The sequence below is a fragment of the Artemia franciscana genome, chromosome 21, assembly GCF_032884065.1.
Source record: "Artemia franciscana chromosome 21, ASM3288406v1, whole genome shotgun sequence".
Taxonomy (NCBI): domain Eukaryota; kingdom Metazoa; phylum Arthropoda; class Branchiopoda; order Anostraca; family Artemiidae; genus Artemia; species Artemia franciscana.
In genome coordinates this window covers 12,409,438-12,430,484 of record NC_088883.1, presented here as the reverse complement: position 1 = coordinate 12,430,484, position 21,047 = coordinate 12,409,438, and the positions used below count along the sequence as shown (strand labels likewise).

At 34.8% G+C, this 21,047-nt stretch overlaps 1 protein-coding gene across 2 annotated transcripts in view; it reads right to left on the bottom strand.

Moving 5' to 3' along the window:
• LOC136041099 (uncharacterized) overlaps positions 1-19,935 on the bottom strand; it is a 36,965-nt gene extending 17,030 nt beyond the window's left edge. The window contains exons 1-2 of one of the 2 annotated variants that reach the window (XM_065725653.1): positions 19,661-19,935; positions 7,356-7,986 (exon numbers count right to left, since the gene is read on the bottom strand). In XM_065725653.1, the coding sequence (XP_065581725.1) occupies positions 7,356-7,986; positions 19,661-19,702 (673 nt within the window). In that variant the 5' untranslated portion in view covers positions 19,703-19,935. The remainder of the gene's footprint in view (positions 1-7,355; positions 7,987-19,660) is intronic. The other variant, XM_065725654.1, reaches the window with a different exon arrangement.
• Between the last annotated feature and the right edge of the window lie 1,112 nt (positions 19,936-21,047).

The window sequence follows — 21,047 nt, the reverse complement described above, 5'->3', positions numbered from 1 at the left end:
TTTTTTTTGTACTTTAACCTTCTGAATGTTTCTTTTTATGGCAGTTGATATTTACCAAGTGACGTATAGCAATAGCAATTTCTGTCTGTCAGTCGGTCCCAGTTTTGATAGTTCGGGCACTTCCAGATAAGCTAGGACGACGAAAGTTGGCAGGCATATCAGAGACCAGACCAGATTAAATTAGAAATAGTTTCTTTTCGATTCGACCGTGTGGGGGGGGGGGGGTGGGACGGTTAATTCGGAAAAGTTAGAAAAAATGAGGTATGTTTAACTTACGAACGGGTTATCCTATCTTAATGAAATTTGATATTTAGAAGGATCTTGTGCTTCAGAGCTCGTCTTCTAAATCCTGATCAGATCCGGTGACATTGGGGAGATTTGGAGGGGAAAACCGTAAATCTTTGGAAACGCTTAGAGTGGAGAGATCGGGATGAAACTTGGTGGAAAGAATAAGGACATGTCTTAGATACGTGATTGATGTAACCGGACTGGACCCACTCTCTTTGGGGGAGTTAGGGGGTCCAGTGCTTTGGTGAGTTTTGTGCTTCTGGACGTGCTAGGACGATGAAAATTGGTAGGCGTGTCAGGGACCTGTACAAATTGACTTGATAACAGTCGTTTTCTCCGGTTGGATCATCTGTGGGGCTGAGGGAGATAAAAAATTAGAAAAAATAAGGTTTAACGAATGGGTGATCGGATCTTCATGAATTTTGATGCTTACAACTCTTATTGTCTCTGAGCTCTTATTTTAAATCCTAGCCGGCATTAAGCCTTTGATTTTCCTTTTAAATCCATCTATTGATTCTTGGAATTTCGTTAGAGCTCATGCCATATGAGCTCTTGGTTCTTGGCTGTTCTGACCCCGTCACAAGTGCTGTATGAGTTCTTAGCTCTTGTTTTCTTTCTTTGTTTTTACTGTTTGGATAAAAAAGAGGACTTTTTTGCAGCCAATCATATGGTACTGTACTCATTGAATAATGAGCTTCTTATGACTTCCCTATATTTTTCGTTTCCCTGTCAAAAAAATGCTATACCACCTTCAAAACTCATCCTTTCATAAGAATATGATATTATACGATACTGAAAAAAAAGTTTAAAAACCAGAAATTTGGTTTTGGTGACTTAAAAAATTATGCTGAAAAAAAACATATTTATCTATAGATGGGGAAAATTTATTTAGAAAATGTCATTAGAAAATAAATCAAAGGAGCCTTTCTTAGCAGCCCGTGTCTTGGGCAAGGAATTCGTTGGGCAGAACATAATTTATGCATAAATTTATAGGTTTCCCGTTGAATTAAAGTATGAAACTATGAAGGTCCCTCTCTCCCATAAACGAACGTATATGGAACTCCCTTGTATAGTGTTTGAATCATTCAACAGTCATATATAATTTAACCCTTGCTTTCAGTTAGACATCCATCCCGAAATCAGTTGGAACTTACCTCCCTTTAAAACAGATACTTGTTCGTATTCCATCTGGGATTCATCTTCTGGTTCCCAAAAGCGCCTAATTTAATATTTCTAATGATGCACAAATAAAAATCACTTAGTTAATTCGACTACTGTCTTAGCAGCACATTACAGCACGAGGGAAAAAAACTACATCTTTCGAAAATAAGAGCAGAAATCTATTATAAATTAGTCGTACTTAGATAGAATTGAACCCAAGATTGACCAAAACTAGACATGTGTCTTAATAACTGGACCAAGACAGATAGTTAAAATGTTTCACCGTTAGACTGAACACTCCTTATAAAAAAAAACCACTTTTCTACTAATTAAAGAATTGGCATAAAATAATTTTTATAAAATTTCTGTATAAAGAATCAAGAACTGAGTGCAGACTCTAACTGTACAATTACCAACTGCTTCATTCCAGCAAAACTAATTATTATGGGAAAATCTGGGAAATAGCTTTGAAAGATAAATTTGAAAGTATTATCAAACAGTTCGTGGTAACGAACTGTAATAAGGAGCGACCCGGCTCAATAGTAACCAAAACTCCAAAAAATGGAATTTTGATACCAATACCTACATCAAAAGAATTGCATTTTAATGCTGATTTTAAATATATAAGTTTCATCAAGTTAATTCATACCCATCAAAAGTTACGAGCCTGAGAAAATTTGCGTTATTTTAGAAAATAGGGCGAAACGCCCCCTAGAAGTCATAGAATCTTAACGAAAAACACACCATCAGATTCAGCGTATCAGAGAACCCTACTGTAGAAGTTTCAAGCTCCTATCTACAAAAATGTGGAATTTTGTATTTTTTGCCAGAAGGCAGATCACGGATGCGTGTTTATTTGTTTTTTTGTTTTGTTTTTTTTCCCAGGGGTGATCGTATCGACCCAGTTGTCCTAGAATGTTGCAAGAGGGCTCATTCTAACGGAAATGAAAAGTTCTAGTGCCCTTTTTAAGTGACCAAAAAATTGGAGGGCACCTAGGCCCCCTCCCACGCTAATTATTTTACCAAAGTCAACGGATCAAAATTCTGAGATAGCCATTTTATTCAGCGTAGTCGAAAAACCTTGTAACTATGTCTTTGGGGACGACTTACTCCCCCACAGTCCCCATGGGAGGGGCAACAAGTTACAAACTTTGACCAATGCTTACATATAGTAATGGTTATTGGGAAGTGTACAGGCGTTTTCAGGAGGATTTTTTTGGTTGGGGGAGGGGTTGAGAAGAGGGGGATATGCTGGGGAAACTTTCCATCGATAATTTGTCATGGGGGAAGAAAATTTCCACGAAGGGAGCGCAGGATTTACTAGCATGTTTTAAAAACACAATGAAAAAATAAATATGAAAAAGTTCTTTCAGCTGGAAGTAAGGAACAACATTAAAACTTAAAACAAACAGAAATTATTACCCATTTGAGGGGCTCACCTCCTCCTAATACTTCGCTCTTTGCGTTTAAGTATTTTTAGTAATTTCAACTATTTATTCTACGGCTTTTGTGATTCTGGGGTCATTCTTAATGAATTGGAACGAAATTTAAGCTTTAGTGTAAAGAGCGAAGATCTGACAAGGGGGCGAACCCCCTCATATATGTAATAAAAATATGAGAATACAAAAGTTCTTTACGTAAGCTAATTTATAAGTTACGTAAATCTTTTACTAATAAAAATATTCGTAAAAAATTAAAAGCTCTAGTTGCCTTTTTAATTAACCAAAAAATCGGAGGGCAATTAGGCTTCCTCCCCCGCTCTTTTTTTCTCAAAATCATTCGATCAAAATTATGAGAAAGCCATTTAGCCAAAAAAAAAAAAAAAATGCAAATTTCGTTTTAATTATTCCTCTGCGGAGAGCCAAAATCAAAACATGCATTGATTCAAAAACGTTCAGAAATTAAATAAAAAAAACAAGTTTTTTTAACTGAAAGTAAGGAGCGACATTAAAACTTAAAACGAACAAAAATTACTTCGTATATGAAAGAGGCTGCTTCCTCATCAACGCCTCGCTCTTTACGCTAAAGTATTTTACTGTTTTAAAAAGAAGAATTGAGAGACAGAGTCAAACTTTAGCGTAAAGAGCGGGGCGTTGATGAGGAAGCAGCCTCTTTCATATACGAAGTAATTTCTGTTCGTTTTAAGTTTTAATGTCGCTCCTTACTGTCAGTTAAAAAAACTTGTTTTTTTTTATTTAATCTAACATAGAGACACTTTGTGTGTGAAAACGTTATTTCTAAAGAATAGGAATAAAATTTAAAGAATAAAAATATGAAACTGTCTCTGACTTTTCTAACGTGGGTAAAACACAAATTTTAGTAATTATACAACAACTCAGACTACCAACATTTTTTGTTTTAGTGTGTTAGAATGACTTAATAATTGGCTGGTCTCTAATTTGCTTCACCAACAACTTCATACCTCATAATGGCAATCATTTAGCAGCCCGTCCTTCCTTGGAACCTATTTATTGACAGTCCATGACCCCTACAGCCCCAAAAATTCTTATCATTATGACTCCCTTTGCCCAAGAGCTTACCAATGCAAGGTTCAAGTTGTTGGAAAAAAAAACTCTTTTTGCCCTCTTTTTGGCCCCTTTTTTGGAATATCATTATTTTTCTTCGTATGCAATGGGATTTCTCTTGTATGAAGTAGTTGAAGAGATTTCAGGCTTTTCAAAAAAAAGCTTTTTGACCCCTTTTTAGATCCTATCTTGTGGGGGCCCAGGCTCCCGAACTATTTTCATTTGCCCTGGGTCTTCTTATTTCTGGAATCTTTGGCCATAATATTTGAAATGACCAGAGAAAACACTTTTAATGTTAGTTTTATAATCCCCTAATGCCTGTTTTCCATTAGAAAACACGATCTTCTTGGCCTTGAGGGCGAACCAACAAAGTTTGATATCTATTAGAATGCAAGGATCGAATATGCCCCTTCTTTTCCTTTATGAAGCCCACCCGTAAACAACAGGCAACTTTCGTAACTTAGTCCTTTCCCCTTCGACTAAGTGAGTCATTTCATCTTCAGAGGAGTGTTTGTTGAATCTTTTGACTAGTGTGGGAAAAATGGCTATCTGGAAATTTCAATCCAATGCCATCGACCTTAGGGGAGGGGTTCGAGTGAAAAAGAACAGTAGGAGAGCTATTTTTACTATTTAAAGGGACAATAAGATTACCAATTTACAACAGAATGAGCCCCCTCGCAATTAACGATCACCCTTTATACATTGTCCCTTGTTTCTATTTAAAAAAAAATTAATAATATATGGTAGGTAGTTAATTTGGTACTGGTCTGTTACACGAAATAAATTCAAGAATAATGCAGTGTAATATCCGACAATAACCGGTTTTCATGTCTGGAATTCGTCCGACAATAACCGGTTTTCCTGTCTAGAATTCGTTATTATTTGCTTATTTTTAGGGAGAAAAACTACAATGGATCCATATTTTAGCTAAATATTTAATACATTGAGGATTTTAGGTGTTGGGTTAGGTTAGATCTCCATAATCTTATTTCCAAAGTATTATTTTATCATCATGTTTTCTTATATTGAATTTGGATTAACCTAACTTTACTTCTTGGGTATGTTTCGTCTAATCGACGAGTGCCCTTCATTTTTCACCAAGTCAATTTCAATGTCTTGAAAAACAAACAACTTATTGAACTTCACCTACATTCTACTAATAGTTATAAGTTAATTTAAATGTTTTAAGTAAAAGAATAGCGACAGTATATTTGAGAAATTTCCCATCCGACTTAAGTCTCACTCAAACACTGCTATACCCCACACGTCTGGCATACCCGTGGGGCATGTACCCCCCGTTGAAGATAACAGTTCTAATAGCTATAAGAAACTAAATGCGTGCTGAAAGGAGTAACAATACGTCCGTAGTTTTTCAACGAACCATTTTTCGGCTAAGGACGCGTCATATATCCTATCACAAGTTGATGTGAGACGAACTGGCAAAAAATCGGCTCTTTTCAAATAGTTTGTGTTAACGAACTGTAGTATGGAGCGACCCGGCTTAATAGTAATCGAAACTCTAGAAACAGAAATTTGATTCCAATAGTTAAATCAAAATAATCGCATTTTAATGCTGATTTTAAATATACAAGTTTCATCAAGTTCAATCTTACCTTTCAAAAGTTACGAGCCTGAGAAAATTTGCCTTATTTTAGAAAATAGGAGGAAACACAAAAGTTCCATAAAAAATGTGGAATTTTGTATTATTTGCCACAAGACAGGTCACGGATGCGTGTTTATTTGTTTGTTTGTTGTTGTTTTTTTTCGTTTCCCAGGGGTGATCGTATCGACCCAGTGGTCCTAGAATGTCGTTAGAGGGGTCATTTTGACGGAAATAAAATATTCTAGTGCCCTTTTTAAATGACCGAAAATATTGGAGGGCACCTAGGCCTGCTCCCGTGCTCATTTTTTCCAAAGCCACCGGGTCAAAATTATGAGAACCATTTTATTCAACATAGTCGAAACATCTAATAACTATGTCTTTGGGGACGACTTACTCCCCCACAGTCCCCCGTGAGAGGGGCTCCAAGTTACAAACTTTGACCAGTGTTTACATATAGTAATGGTTGTTGGGAAGTGTACAGACGTTTTCAGGGGGATTTTTCGGTTGGGGGGTTTTGAGGAGAGGGGGTTATGCGGGGAAACTTTCCATAGAGGAGTTTGTCATGGGGGAAGAGAATTTCCATGAAGGATTTTCTAGCACATTTAAAAAAACGAAAAAATAAAACTGAAAAGTTTTTTCAACTGAAAGTAAGGCGCTGCATTACAATTTAATACGAACAGAAATTATTACTCGCTTTTTACGCTAAAGTATTTTTAGTAATTTCAACTATTTATTCTACCGCCTTTGTGATTCAGGGGTTATTCTTAAAGAACTGGGACAAAATTTAAGCTTTAGTGGTAAGAGCGAGGTATTGACGAGGGGGCGAATCCCCTCATATACGTAGTAAAAACATACGAATATAGAAGTTCGTTACATAAGTTAATTCGTAAGTTACGTATAATTTTTGTTAATAAAAACGTTCGTAAAAGATTAAAAGTTCTAGTTGCCTTTTTAAGTAGCCAAAAAAATGGAGGGTATCTAGGCCTCCTTCACCGCTCCTTTTTTTTCAAGACTATTCAATAACACTATGAGAAAGCCATTTAGCCCAAAAAAATAAAGTATTATGCAAATTTCGTTTTAATTATTCATGTGCGGAGAGCCAAAATCAAAACATGCATTAATTCAAAAACGTTCTAAAAATAAATGAAAAAACAAGTTTTTTTAACTGAAAGTAAGGAGCGACTATTAAAACTTAAAACGAACAGAAATTACTCCGTATATGAAAGGGGCTGTTCCCTCCTCAATACCCGGCTCTTTCGCTAAAGTTTTTTACTGTTTTAAAAATTAGAGTTGTGGGAAAGAGTCAAACTTTAGGGAAAAGAGTGGGGTGTTGAGGAGAGAACAGCCCCTTTCATATACGGAGTAATTTCTGTTCGTTTTAAGTTTCAACGTCGCTCCTTACTTTCAGTTAAAAAACTTGTTTTTTTTATATTTAAATTGTACACTTATAGATTGCATCTGGAATGTCCACAGTTCAAAGAGATTTGTCAAAGACTGTTTGATAAGCTGAATTCAAAGGGTAGATCAACGGATCAAACGGCTTGACAAGTCCCTAAGAGTTGCAAGCTGATTGGATAACCAAGACCATTGTTGTCTGCAAATTTTGCTAAAACTTGCCCCTGAACACTTTTTAATTCACGTAATCCAGGATAATTACCCTAATGGGCTTGCAAGGCTTACAAAAGTATCACAAATATGGACGATAAAATTTGCATTAGCTTCATGGTTAGAGTTCAAGTGCGGCTTAAAATTCTAATAAAAAGTAAAAAATTCCTTACCATTTAAAGCAAAGGCTGCCGCAGCTCCAAGTACCAAAGCAATCGGAATAAGGGCTAGAAACAAAACTGCTAAATCTGATAGATAGTGAGTTCCGTAGCTTTGATTGTTATACCCACCACCATAGCCATTTCGTGGTTCTGTTGGAAAACGAGTTTCCATCCTATGGATAAAAGAGGGTTCTGTCGTTGTTGCTGTTAAGACTACTTCCGTAAGCGATTCTAAAACCTCATCAGGAATCAATTCTGCAACATAACCTTCTAATGTGCTGTACGTTGTATTATAACTAGAACCATTGAAACTTTTAATATTTTCAACTGTAGGTGATGTTGTCGTCGCTGTAAAATTTTCTTCAGGCTTTGCAGTGCTAGCATGAGGAGTCACAGGATTGAGCAGCATATTTGATGCTGCACCACCGAAGCTGCTATGAGCAATTTTTCTTTGTTTACTTTTAACTCTTTTAACTTTTTTCTTTCCTCTTTTAGTCAAATATACATCTGAGGGTATAAACTGCACTGAACTGATTGTTGTAGACTTGTAAGGATTTGGAGGTGTAGTCTTCAACCAGTCGAAGAACGGATAAATGCTGGAGAAGTTCTGCTCTCCCAGGGGTATTGACACGCATGAATAAATCTATAACAAATGACAACATTTGAAATTCCATAAACACAACATGAGAGAAAATATACAAAAGCAGCGTCTAAACTTGTATTTAAAATAAAATATAAACACAGGTAAGACTTTTAACTAAAACAGTGAAGCTTTTAAAGAAAAGAAAAGGAGAAAGATTTATAAAGTCTAATGAATGTCCAAATCTTTCGGGTTCACATCCAAAAACATTCATCAACAGCGAAAAAGGGGAAAGCAAGGAATAAAACTAGATTAAACAAGTCGCCACATAGCTCTACTAGGAAATAACAAAATATGAGAAAAACCTAATAAACGCTACACAAAGAAAAAGAAAAAAATATGAAAGGGGCTAACCTATGATAAACTATCGTTGTTAGCTTTAAAGTAAGTCTGCTTTTTTATTCAGATTGAAATTCTGTCTTCTACCTCTTTAACCTTAATTTTATCTTTTTGACTTTATATTTACTTTAATTCTATCACAGGATAGTAATTTATAATTTAGATCACTTAAGTATCCAGTTCCTTTTATTACTTACCTAGTCTTGCTCTTTTCCGCAAATAAATAATGACCTAACTTAAAAGAAATCTATTTTTAGCTCATTTTCTTTATTTTTTTATAGTTTAAAATTACCAAAAAATTAGACTAAAAGAATACTTTATCACGTCAGAGCTAGAATGAATTATGCCGCCTACCATATGGCAACTATTTGATATTAAATCCATCAAGCAAATACCACAATAAGACAGCCGTCATCTTAATCGGGTCAGTCTTTTTCAAACCCTTTCAGGATCAATTAAAATATAATAATAGGAAAATGAACTAAAAATGCAGGACAAACCTAAACGATAAGCAAAACAAAACAGAAACAACTTTGTTAGGTGATCTTGGATTTTGATTTAAATAGTCCCATTCAGAATAGTAATTGAGACATATAGCCTACGTTTACAATAGAAGACGTCCTAGTGTTGTGCTTTGACGTGTTTTTGAATTGCTTTTCAAATCTGAGTACTGTTTTCGTCTTTCTTTTTCGTATAGTGTTTGTGTTGTTATTTTTGTTCTTGTTTTACTTAGGCTATTTCTTTATTATATTTTTTTGTATATATATTTTTCTCGTTAATAAAGGCTTCCGGATGTGAAGCGAAAATATTTGGATTTTTCCTTTATTACCAAAAGATTATTTTTTTTTTGTCCACTGTCTTGGTTTAAAGTATTATACCCGTTCCTCTATATTTTTATTTGTTTAAACTTGTTATTGGTATTGTCCAATGGTATTGCCCTTATACGACTCAATGGCATCAAGACAATGATATTTCCATGGGAAAATGGTATTTCGACGGGAGTAAAAACACGCGGCTCGAAATAAAGAAATGTTTTCAGTAAAAAGCCAATGTCGTTATGTTCTTTAGAAGGCGTTCTGTTTGTTAGCCCTGCTTTTGTTTGTGATAGTTTCTGTTCGTACTAAATTTGACTTTATTTATTATACTTTCTGTTCAATCTAGATCCAATTCATGATTAATATTTAATTTATGTTCGTTTTTAGCCCGAATGAATATATGACTTTGTTCCTGCTTGTCTTTGGTTTAATGTAGCTCTTCATTTATTTATTTATTTGAAAACCCGTCATGAAAAAAAGAAGACGGAGCAATGAAAGAAAACAAAATAATAAAACACGAAAGAAAACAACTAGACGCTTCACAAAATACAATTACTTCTACTACTAATAACTCACTGCAGCACCAAGCCGCCTGAAGCCTACACAGCTACGCACGCACCTCCTCCAACCTAATCTATTCAAGGCCTCCCTCTTTACACCCTCCCAGGAAGTTCCCATTTCTTTTAAATCTTTATTTATGACATCCTCCCAACCCAGACAAGGACGACTTGCTTTTTGTCTAGCCCCAGACCGTTGTCCAAAAAGGACAATCTTCGGCAATCTGTCATCCTTCATCCGCAGAACGTGGCCTGGCCATCTCAAACTTTCTTTCATTATAGCCCTAGAAAGCGGGATTGAACCACATTTGTCGTACAACCTACTATTTGAAATACGGTCAGTCAGCCGGGTACCCAGAATAATCCGTAGGCAATTTCTCTGGAAAACATCTAGTAAATTTTCATCTGCTTTTCGGAGCGCTCATGCTTCAGAGCCATATTTGACCACTGTCATCACTGTAGCTTCCAATATTCTAATCGTGGTTTGAAGACTTATCTTTCTCTTCTTCTAAACTTTTTTTAACTGTGAAAAAAACACCCTGAGCCTTAGCTATTCTACTTTTAACATCTTCACTGCTCCCACCCTACCAAGCTAAGTTAAGCTGCCCGCATGATTAATCTTTGCGTTATCCAGCGGCACCTTTTTATCTTCACTTATTCCTAGCCTTAATACAACACAAGCAAGGTAATACAACACAAGCAAACATACAACAGAAACCTGAATAAAAGAACTTCTAAGACAGCGAGTATAAACAGATGCATTTACTTTCTAATTTGGCCGTTATCTTATTGCTGCCAGAAGCGGCTCCATTCATGTGACAGTTTGTCATTGAAGTCCAGAATATTGTTGAAACAGCAGTATGTTGATCAGTTATATTAAAACGATTGGACACCAACGAGTTCCGGGTTCAGGGTGGGAGCCGAAGGAGATATTTTAAAAAACAGTAATACCACGATCTAATTTGCTTGATATCTGTGCGAATAACAATTCTCCAAAACGGCGCGACATACATAATATGTGGCGGATCAATAGTGCTAAACAGTCTCACATGAATTAGACGGTTAAATCGGAATTTATTTGCAGCAATGCTCCAATAAGCATCTGACATTCGTTTCCTGATATGCACAAGGAGCAAGGCACTAGTTGCACGAGTGGGTCTGTCTACGGGCAATCCTTGGTAAGTCAACGAAGCACTGGTTGCGATGGTCGGATCTGCGAGTGTAACACAAATATCCGAGTATCCACTTTAATTAAACAAGAGTACTTTCTATTTGCCAGCGTTGAAACCTAGTCCTATCGTTGCATATTCATCTCTCAATGTCACAGCATTCTCTTCTAGACGACTACAAGTGCGGCTAGGCATAATCTGCATGATAAATTTATATTACCGCGTATAAAACAGACCAGGGATGCCACTGATTCTTGTCTAGTTCCCTTATAAACTGGCAACAAAACACCCCAGGCCTTTTAGATTGATACGACGGTACATAGCATTTTCTCCTTATTTCATCACACGTAAGTAACTCAAAAACCTTGCAAAAATATTTGAAATTGTTATGTGACGATAAGAACTCAATAAATTTGCAGGCTTATCATGTTTTGATGCAGGAAGCAGCTAACTCTCAGGGAACTATTAAAGCACAATACCAATAGTAAAAATCATTTGAGACAACAAACATAGGTAATAAATTAGCATTGTGCTACCAAGGTCTAGGAGAGCTGCATATATCCCATCCGTGCCCTTAGAACAATTCTTCTTGAAATTTCCTATTACGTGTACCATCGTTGTACGTGCCACTACAAAGTCACTTTTGGGAGAAGATTCTAAGCTTTGCCTAAAATTATCTTCGAAACCATCTTTAAGACCCTGCGATGAAGCAACAAACTCCCTGCTGTGCTTCTTCAGTTTTCAAACAATTCGTGGTAAAGAACAGTTAGTAAGTAAGGACCGACCCGGCTCAACAGTAACCGGAACTCTTAAAAACGAAATTTTGATACCAATGGATATATCAAAAGATTGGTTGATTATGCTGATTCCAAATATATCAGTTTCATTATGTTTAGTCTTACCCATTAAAGGCTACGAACCTGTAAAAATTTGCCTGATTTTCGAAAATAAAGGGGAAATACCCCCTATAGGTCGTATAATCTTAATGAAATAACACCATCAGATTCGGCGTATCGGAAAACCATACTTTATAGGTTTGATTTTAAGCTCCTATCTGCAAAAATCTGGAATTTTGTGTTTTTCGCCAGAAGAACAATCACAGATGCGTGTTTATTGGTTGGTTTTGTTTTTGTTCTTCCCAGGGTGATCGTATCGATCCAGTGGTCGTAGAACATCGGGAAAGGGCTCATTCAAAGGGAAAATAAAAGTTCCTAGTGCCCTTTTTAAGTGATGAAAAGATTGGAGGGCAAGTAGGCTCCTTCCCACGCCCGTTTTTTCCAAAATCGTCCAACCAAAGTTTTGGTATAGCCATTTTGCTGAACATAGCTGAAAAGCAGAATAGCTATGTCTTTGGAAATAACATCACACCTTCCACAGCTCTTGGGGAAAGGTCTTTAAGTTATAAAATTTCCCATTGTTTATGTAAAGTGTTTTTTATTGGGAAGTATGCATACACTTTTTGGGGAGGGGTGGGGGTGAACTTTCTGCTGGAGAATTTTCCACGGGCTGGATTTTTCAGGAGAAATTTTACATGTCGGGAATTTGCCACAATTTCTATACGAAATTCTTCATATGTCGTGCTTTCTCTTTGCTGACTCAATCTCACGCGTGGAAGTATTAAGAATAATTGTGAGGTAATTATTCACCAGGACTGAATGGTCTAAAGGATATATCCGTGGGTAGGAAGGGTATATGCATGGAGGTGGAGCCAGATTTCCTGGTATTATATAAAAAAGACCAGAAATTAAAGAAAAAAGTTTTTTTTTCCAAATGAAAGTAAGGAGCAACACTAAAACATAAAACAAACAGAAATTACTACGTATATGAGGGAAGTTGCCCCCACCTCAACGCCTCGCTCTTTATGCTAGAGTTTCAATTTTGTCCCAATTCCTAAAATATGACTCCTGAAACACAACGCTTGTTTAATTAGAACAAGAAGAGGCTTTTTTATAAGTGCTTAAAAAACTTTAGCGTAAAGAGCGATGTGTTGAGGAGGGGGCAAACCCGTTATATACGAAATAGTTTCTGTTCATTTTAAGCTTTAATGTTGCTCATTACTTTCATTTGAATTTTTTTTTTTATTTAATAAACGCATTAAATCATAAACTATGCTGCCTCTCGCATTTTTAATTTTGTTACTGATTTCTTTGTTTATGCTCTAAAAGTCAACATTAGTTTTTTTGTTAGACAAAGCATTGCTTTGTCTAAGTATTGCTGTATCCAGAAATATATTCAGAACATAATAGATGTTATCCTCTATTTGTTAGTTTTCAATATAAAACTCAAAAGATAACCCAAGTTGCTTTCAAAGTAATTTGACTTTGAAAACTTAAAATCTACCATACATTTTCTGGGTCATGGTTTAATATAATTAAGTTTTTCAAGATAAGTAACGAGGCTTATTAAACTTAAGGCAAGCAGAAAGAAGTCCTATGATAATTCAAACACACATCTACCAGAAATCATTATTAAAACACAAATGAAACCCAAAAAGAATAGGAACTAAAATCAACGACCAAATCAAAAATAAAAGATAACAGATGCTGATGGAGATGAATAAAAAAAAAATCTAAAACTAGTAAAATTGAAATTGAATGTCCAAATCATATTTAAACCAAACAAAATTACCACAAAGAGGAGTTTAAAAACTGTCCTCTTCCCCGTTCCCTAACCGTGAAATATAAGGCCTATTGCGTCATTTGTGTTTTATTGAAAATTAAATGTATTCTGAAGAGTTTTATGTACTATTCCAAAATATTGACAACAAATAAAAATAGTTCTCTATAATAATAAACATCAAACAGTTCTTGGCAACGAACAGTAAGAAGGAGCAAGTAGGTACAATAGTAACCGAAACTCTAAAAACAAAAATTTGATGATAATTGATATATCAAAAGGTTTGGCTTTGTGTGTCAATCCAAAATGTATATAATTCATTTAATTTAATATTACCCATGAAAAGCTACGAGCCTGAGAAATTTTGCTGATTTTCGAAAAACAGGGGAGAGGAATACCCACAAAACGAAGTGCAATCTAAATGAAAATCACCCCATCATATGCATTATATATCTGAGAATTTTGCTTTAAAGGTTTCGGAAATCAAAATTGATAGTACCTATTTTATGTGACTAAAAAGATTGAAGGCCAACTAGCCCTTCTCCCTTGCACCATTTTTCCCCAAAGACATCCAATCAACATTTTTAGGCCATCCGGATTCACCATAGTTGAAAGGTCTTTGGGGATAAGAAGACCCCACATAGCCCCTGGGGAAAGAGCTATAAGTAACGCAATTTGCCCATTGTTCTCATATAGAATTTGGAATTGGGAAATGTGTGAACATGGTTTGTTTTATTTCGGGGAGGGGAATTTTTATGTAGGGGGTTCATGGTGATAATTTTCCATGGGGAGTAAAGTTTACATGGAAAGTATTCCAAATAAAATATTACATGCGGGGGGAATTCCTGGCATAATTTGAAAAACGTTCAGAAATTAAATGAAAATAGGGCTTTTCAATTGAGGGGAAGGAACTACACTAAAACTCAAAACGGACGGAATTTTTTTCGTATATGAAGCGGGCTTCTTCTTCCTCAGCCTTCACTCTTTACCCTAAAATTTGAATTTGTGTCATAATTTTTTTAAGAAAGACTGTTCAAACACAAGACCCGTTAGTAGCCACTTTATTCACGGAGTGATTTCTGTTTTTTAAAGTTTTAATGTTGATCCTTACTTTCAGTTGAACAGCTTGTTTTTATTTGTTTAATAACTGGAAAGAAGTAATGAATTAAACTGATTATTTAATATATAATTGTATTAATTCTCGGAAATCTTAGTAGATCTTATTTCACTTTTTTTTCAGTGTCATAACATAAAAATAAGCTAAAAACTTATTTTGTCTAAAGTAAAGCGAAATAATGCAATAGGCTTTAGAAATCGTATGTTTAAGGGAGGGGTAAAATGGCAGTATCCAAATTTCTGTCTGTAGTAATATTTGTTTGCCTTAAGTTGGGCCTGAATATTCATTTACGTTTTTTCTCATTTTTACACTTATTTATTCATCTATAACAGTATCTGTTACCTTATTGTTTGACACAATTATTTATTTTAATTTCCGTTCCTTTTGGGTTTAATTTACTCTTTAATAGGGATTTTTGGTAATTTTAAGCTAGCATTATTATAGGATTTGTTTCAATTGATCTTAAATAAAATGTGGATTTTTATTTTCTTTTGAAAAACCTCTTTTTCAGAAAGTTTTTCGGAATTAATTAACGTTCAGTTTGATTGCCAAAGTTTTAACATTTGTCAATGTAGTTAATATTTCTAAAGTTTGTCACGTCCCTGGCTTAAAAATTAAAATATCCGATCCTAATCTGTTAGCTTTAATTAGGTATTTTGATTTATCTCAACATCCCCATCAAGATTTTCTGAAAGTTTCCATTAAATGCCTTTAGCCGTTCCTGAAATATTGTAGATAGACTTTTTTGACAAGCGGGATTAGCATAGTGTCTTTTAATCATTTTCAACATCCTTAATACGTTTAACTGTTCTTAAGATATTGTACAAACTTTTTAGTTCAACACCCCCTCCCCGAAAGTTTTAATAAAATACGATAATCGACCTTGAGATATTGCAGATAGGCCCTTTTGACAGCTGGAATGTACATAGTAGTGTTGTGATGAAGTTTAACACCCCTCTCGACATTCTCCGTATATTTCAGCTTAATACATTTCCCTGATTGTTCATAAACTATCGAAGATACGCCGTTTTAACACCCTGGATGCATATAATGCCTTTTGATTTAGACTTACATCCTTCTTTGCATTCCATAAAAATTTCTATTGATTTAGTGCAAAACCCCTCAACATTTCCTGGAATTTTTAACTTAATAACCTCAGCCATTTGTTAAACATTACAAATAAACCTTTTTGACAACCGGGATGCCCCAAGCCACTTGACAAGCAGGATGTAGTTAAACTCTTTTGACTTAGTTCAATAATTCTAATTATAATAGTAGAATTTTCAGTAGTATTTGCAGTCACTGTCGTAATGGCATAAGTAATAGCAATACTAGTCGCAGTCTAAATTAGTCGTATTAACTATCGCAAATATTCGCAGTGACGATCACAAGTTTTCACAGCCGAAAAAAGTCACAGTCACAAGTAGTCACAGTCGTTATTGCAAGTGGCCTTAGTCGCAGTAACAGTCACAAGTAGGCACAGTCACTAGCAGTTACATTTGCAGTGCCAGTTGCAAGTAGTCGCAATTGCAGGCAGCAGTAGAAACAACAGTGGTCTACCGCGAAAAATCGCCCCATCCAAAATTTCCCCCGGGACAGCTATACATGTTATATTCAGTCACCTAAGAAAGTCAAACAAATAAAAATAATTTTGTATATGAATTCTGGTAAATTCTTCCCGATAAAATATCCTGCTCACGGAAAACTTTCCTCAAAAAAACTTTCCCCTTTGAAAATTCTCACCATGGAAAATCCCCCATGGTCATTTACCCCTGAAAAAGCTCCGTATATTTCTCAATAACACTTTCCACATATAAAAAATAGGTAAACTTCATAACTCACAAACCTTTCACCAGGGGCTGTGGGGGTTGTGTCATCCCCACAGACATAGTTACTGGAGTTTTCAACTATACTGAACAAAAAGGCTACCTCAAAATTTTGATCAGATGTCTTTGGGGAAAACGTAGCGTGACAGGGGTTTTAGTTATCCTCCAATCTTTTCGGTCACTCATAGAGGGCACTACAACTTTGTAGTGCTACAAATTTGTAGAGGGCTTTAGTTAAAAGCCCTCTTCCGATTTTCTGGGACCATTCGTTTGATGCAATCCCCACGAGATAAAATATTAAACAAAGACACATCCGTCATCTTTTTTTGGTCAAATATACAAAATTCTACATTTGTAAATAGGTCCTTGAACCTTTATAGTAGAGTTTTCTGATATTTATTTTTATTTATTTATTATTACGAATAGCGGTAAGCATCAATGCTTGTCGCAAAAACACAAAATCATAATAATAATCTAAAGTAAATTGGCAACGACAAACTAAACAGCAAAAACTTCTAAATAACGCGAAACTACACAACAAGAGCGTCTAAATAAAAAGGCGTATTTACTAATGCACTCTTAAAAATTTGAACACTCTCTGCCTCGACAACCTCCAAAGGCAAACCATTCCATGGTCTGGCAACTCTACTAACGAAAGATAATTGACCAATATTTTCCAGTGGTTTTGGGGGATATAATTTATAATCATGCTGACGAGTAGAGTGATAATGGCTAAATAAAAAAAAAAAAAAAATTTGGATCAACATCATCCACTCCTTTAATTATATGAAACACATTTACAAGGTCATTACGATATGCTGAGTCTGACGGTGTATCTTTCATTAGGATCCCTTGAATTTTTGGGTGTGTTTCGTCCTGTTTGAAAAATCCAGTAAATTTTCTCATTATTTATATATATCTATGTATATAAAAATAAGTTGTCTGTGGATCTGTGGATCAGGTGACGTCATGTTTGTTCGCATATGACGTCTGAATTATTTCACACTAATACAAAAGAAGAAAAAAACTAAAAAAGGTAAAAACTACAAAAAAAACTAAAAAGAAAAAAAAACTAAAAAAGCTAAAAAACTAAAAAAAACTAAAAAAAGGTACAAATCTAATAACTAAAAAAAAACTGAAAAAAATAAAAAAAGGCAAAAACTACAAAAAAATAAAAACTAATAAAAAAACTAAAAAAGCTAAAAAACTAAAAAAACTAAAAAAAACTAAAAAAAGGTAAAAAACTAAAAAAAACTAAAAACTAAAAAAGAAAAAAACTAAAAAAAAGGAAAAAACTGAAAAATAAAAGAGAAAAAGAAAACTAAAAAAATATGAATAAATATATATAAAAATAAGTGGTTTGTGGGTTATGTCTGTCTGTCTGTCTGTCGAGTGACGTCGTGTTTGTCCGCATATGACGTCTGAATTATTTCACACTAATACAAAAGAAGAAAAAAAACTAAAAAAGGTAAAAACTACAAAAAAAACTAAAAAGAAAAAAAACTAAAAAAGCTAAAAAACTAAAAAAAACTAAAAAAAGGTAAAAAACTAAAAACTAAAAAAACTGAAAAAACTAAAAAAAGGCAAAAACTAAAAAAAAACTAAAAACTAATAAAAAAACTAAAAAAGCTAAAAAACTAAAAAAACTAAAAAAACTAAAAAAAGGTAAAAAACAAAAAAAAACTAAAAACTAAAAAAGAAAAAACTAAAAAAAAGGAAAAAACTGAAAAATAAGAGAAAAAGAAAACTAAAAAAATATTAATAAATATAAAAACTATAAATATAAATATAATATAAATTAGCAATCAACAAAGCATCGAGACACAAATGACGACCGGGACACAGGGAGTATAAATGACGACCAGGACATAAGTAAAAAAAAAACTAAAAAAACTAAAAAAATGGTAAAAACTACAAAAAAACTAAAAACTAATAAAAAAACTAAAAAATCTAAAAATCTAAATAAACTAAAAAAGAAAAAAAAGAAAAAAAGAAAAAAATAAAGGAGAAAAACAAAACTAAAAAACGAATGTATATACAGACCGGGACACCGGGATACAAATGACGACCGGGACACAGGGAATATAAATGACGACCGGGACACAGGGACACAACTACAATGGGGACGCCGGGGGGCACAGGGGGATATAAATGACGACCGGGACACCGGGACACAAGGAATATAAATGACGCCCGGGACACTCAAAGAGAAATCACAGACTGGAACACCGGGACACAAATGACGACCGGGACACAGGGAATATAAATGACGACCGGGACACAGGGACATAACTACAAAGGGGACGCCGGGGTGCACAGGGGGATATATAAATGACGATGGCGACTCAGGGAATGGTCGATTAGCAATCACCATCAACAAAGCTCAAGGGCAATCATTAGAATCATGAGGTATAGATCTGAATACGGATTGTTTTCCCATGGACCATTATATGTTGCATGTTCAAGAGTCGGTAAACCTGACAATCTATTTATATGCACAGACAATGGGACAGCAAAGAATGTTGTATATTCGCAAGTTTTACGTAGTTAAAAACATATATATATATATATATATATATATATATATATATATATATATATATATATATATATATATATATATATCACAGGGGGGACATAGGGACACAACTACAATGGCGCGTAACTAATATGGCGCGTAACGACTTACGCGCGCGGGGGGGCTTGGGGGGGGCGCGAAGCGCCCCCACCAACTAGGTGTTGGGGTGGCGCGAAGCGCCACCCCAACAGCTAGTATATATATATATATATATATATATATATATATATATATATATATATATATATATATATATATATATATATATATATATATATATATATATATATATATATATATATATATATATATATATATATATGTAAGATCAGCAGAAAAATCCACTTCTATTGTTTCATTAGTTGTTATCAAAATTCCTTCTTTTTTTTTTGAGATTATCAGTTGCTATTGGGCCGAGTCGCTCTTATGCACAGTTTGTTACCAAGAAACTACTTGAAACTAAAACCTGGAAGCTAAATACTGACTAAACATTAATAGTGCATTAGATGTTTTAAAAAAACCTCATTTCGGTAAAAAATGGTTTGCTTGTTTTAATGGCTGAACTATTTTAATGGTTTCTTAGATGCCTAAATTTTTTATTTTTTTATTTTTTTTTGTGTTCATGTGCAAGTTTTGCCTCTTAGAAGAGTAAACACTCACCAATAAAAAGTAAGCTGCTAATCCGAATTCTAGGACATTCATTTCTGGAATCTCTCAATTTCTTCTAGCTGTGAATTTACAAGAACTAGGTTATTTTTTTTCAACTGTGTTAAACCGACAAAGGCAGCATCGCAAATGTTTTGACTAATTTGGCTGACATTTATTACCTCTATATCAACAAGAAGCTTCGTGCCTGAAACCGCTATTTTAATTCTATGGACTAAAATTAACTATTTAATATGAAGATGAACCCAATAAAGATCATGTTGGGATGATCATTTTAACTCGACATTTGTAACAAACGGTAAATGTTTTAAGTAGCCAACCAAGTCCACCTAATTACAGTACATGAAAGTGGGACAAGTCTAGGAAGAAAATAAAAATGAAAAAAAAATGAAACTTTTTCTGTTCAAAAATGAAAAAGTAGACATGTCCACCTTTTTAATAGTCAAACGTGATTGAAGGGCAACTAACCCCCTTCCCACGCCCACCATTTCCCGTATCACATCAATAAAATTTTTAGATAGCTATTTTGTTCAACGTAATTGAAAGGTCAGGAAATCATTTTGAAATTATTTTGAATTGAAAGGTCTTTGAGGTTGACAAACCCCCCACAGCCCTCTGGGCCAGGGTTATAAGTTATGCCTTGGGGGAATATAAGGTATATATAGAAAGGGTGATCGCATAACCTTTGGAGGGGGCACATTTAATTGGTAATCAGAAGTTCTAGTGTTCTTCTTAAGATTCAGAGTGATTCAAGGGTGGATATCCCCCCACCTCGTATTTTCCTGAAACGCATCGGATTTTCATTTGGAGATGACCATTTGTAGTCGTGCAAACTTCGAAAACACCTCATTGACTATCGAATGACTATCGAAGAAATTTTTCGATAGTCATTTTGTTCAATGTGATTGAAAGGACCTTAAAATTATGTCTTTGAGGATGACAACCCCCACAGCCCTCAGGGCAAGATAAATTAAGCCTTGGCGGCTATAATTTATATATAGAAAGGGTGATCGTATAAACTTCGGAGGGTGCTCGTTGGATTGGTAATCAGAAGCTATATTGCACTTTTTGAGATTCAGAAGGTGAACATACCCCACCCCTCCAAACCTCGTATTTTGCCATAATACATATGATAGAAATTTGTAGATTACCATCTGCTGTCGTAAAAACTTCAAAAAAGGCCCATTCGATTGGAAATTGAAAGGGCTGGTGCCCCCTTTATTAGTCAAAAGTGATTGGAGGCCAACAAGCCCCCCCCCACGCACATCAATTCCTAAAACATATCTGTTCGAAATTTGAGATAGCCATTTTGTTCAGTGTAGTTGAAAGGTCTGGAAATTACGTCTTTGGCAACCCTCATAACTTCTCAAGACCGGAACAT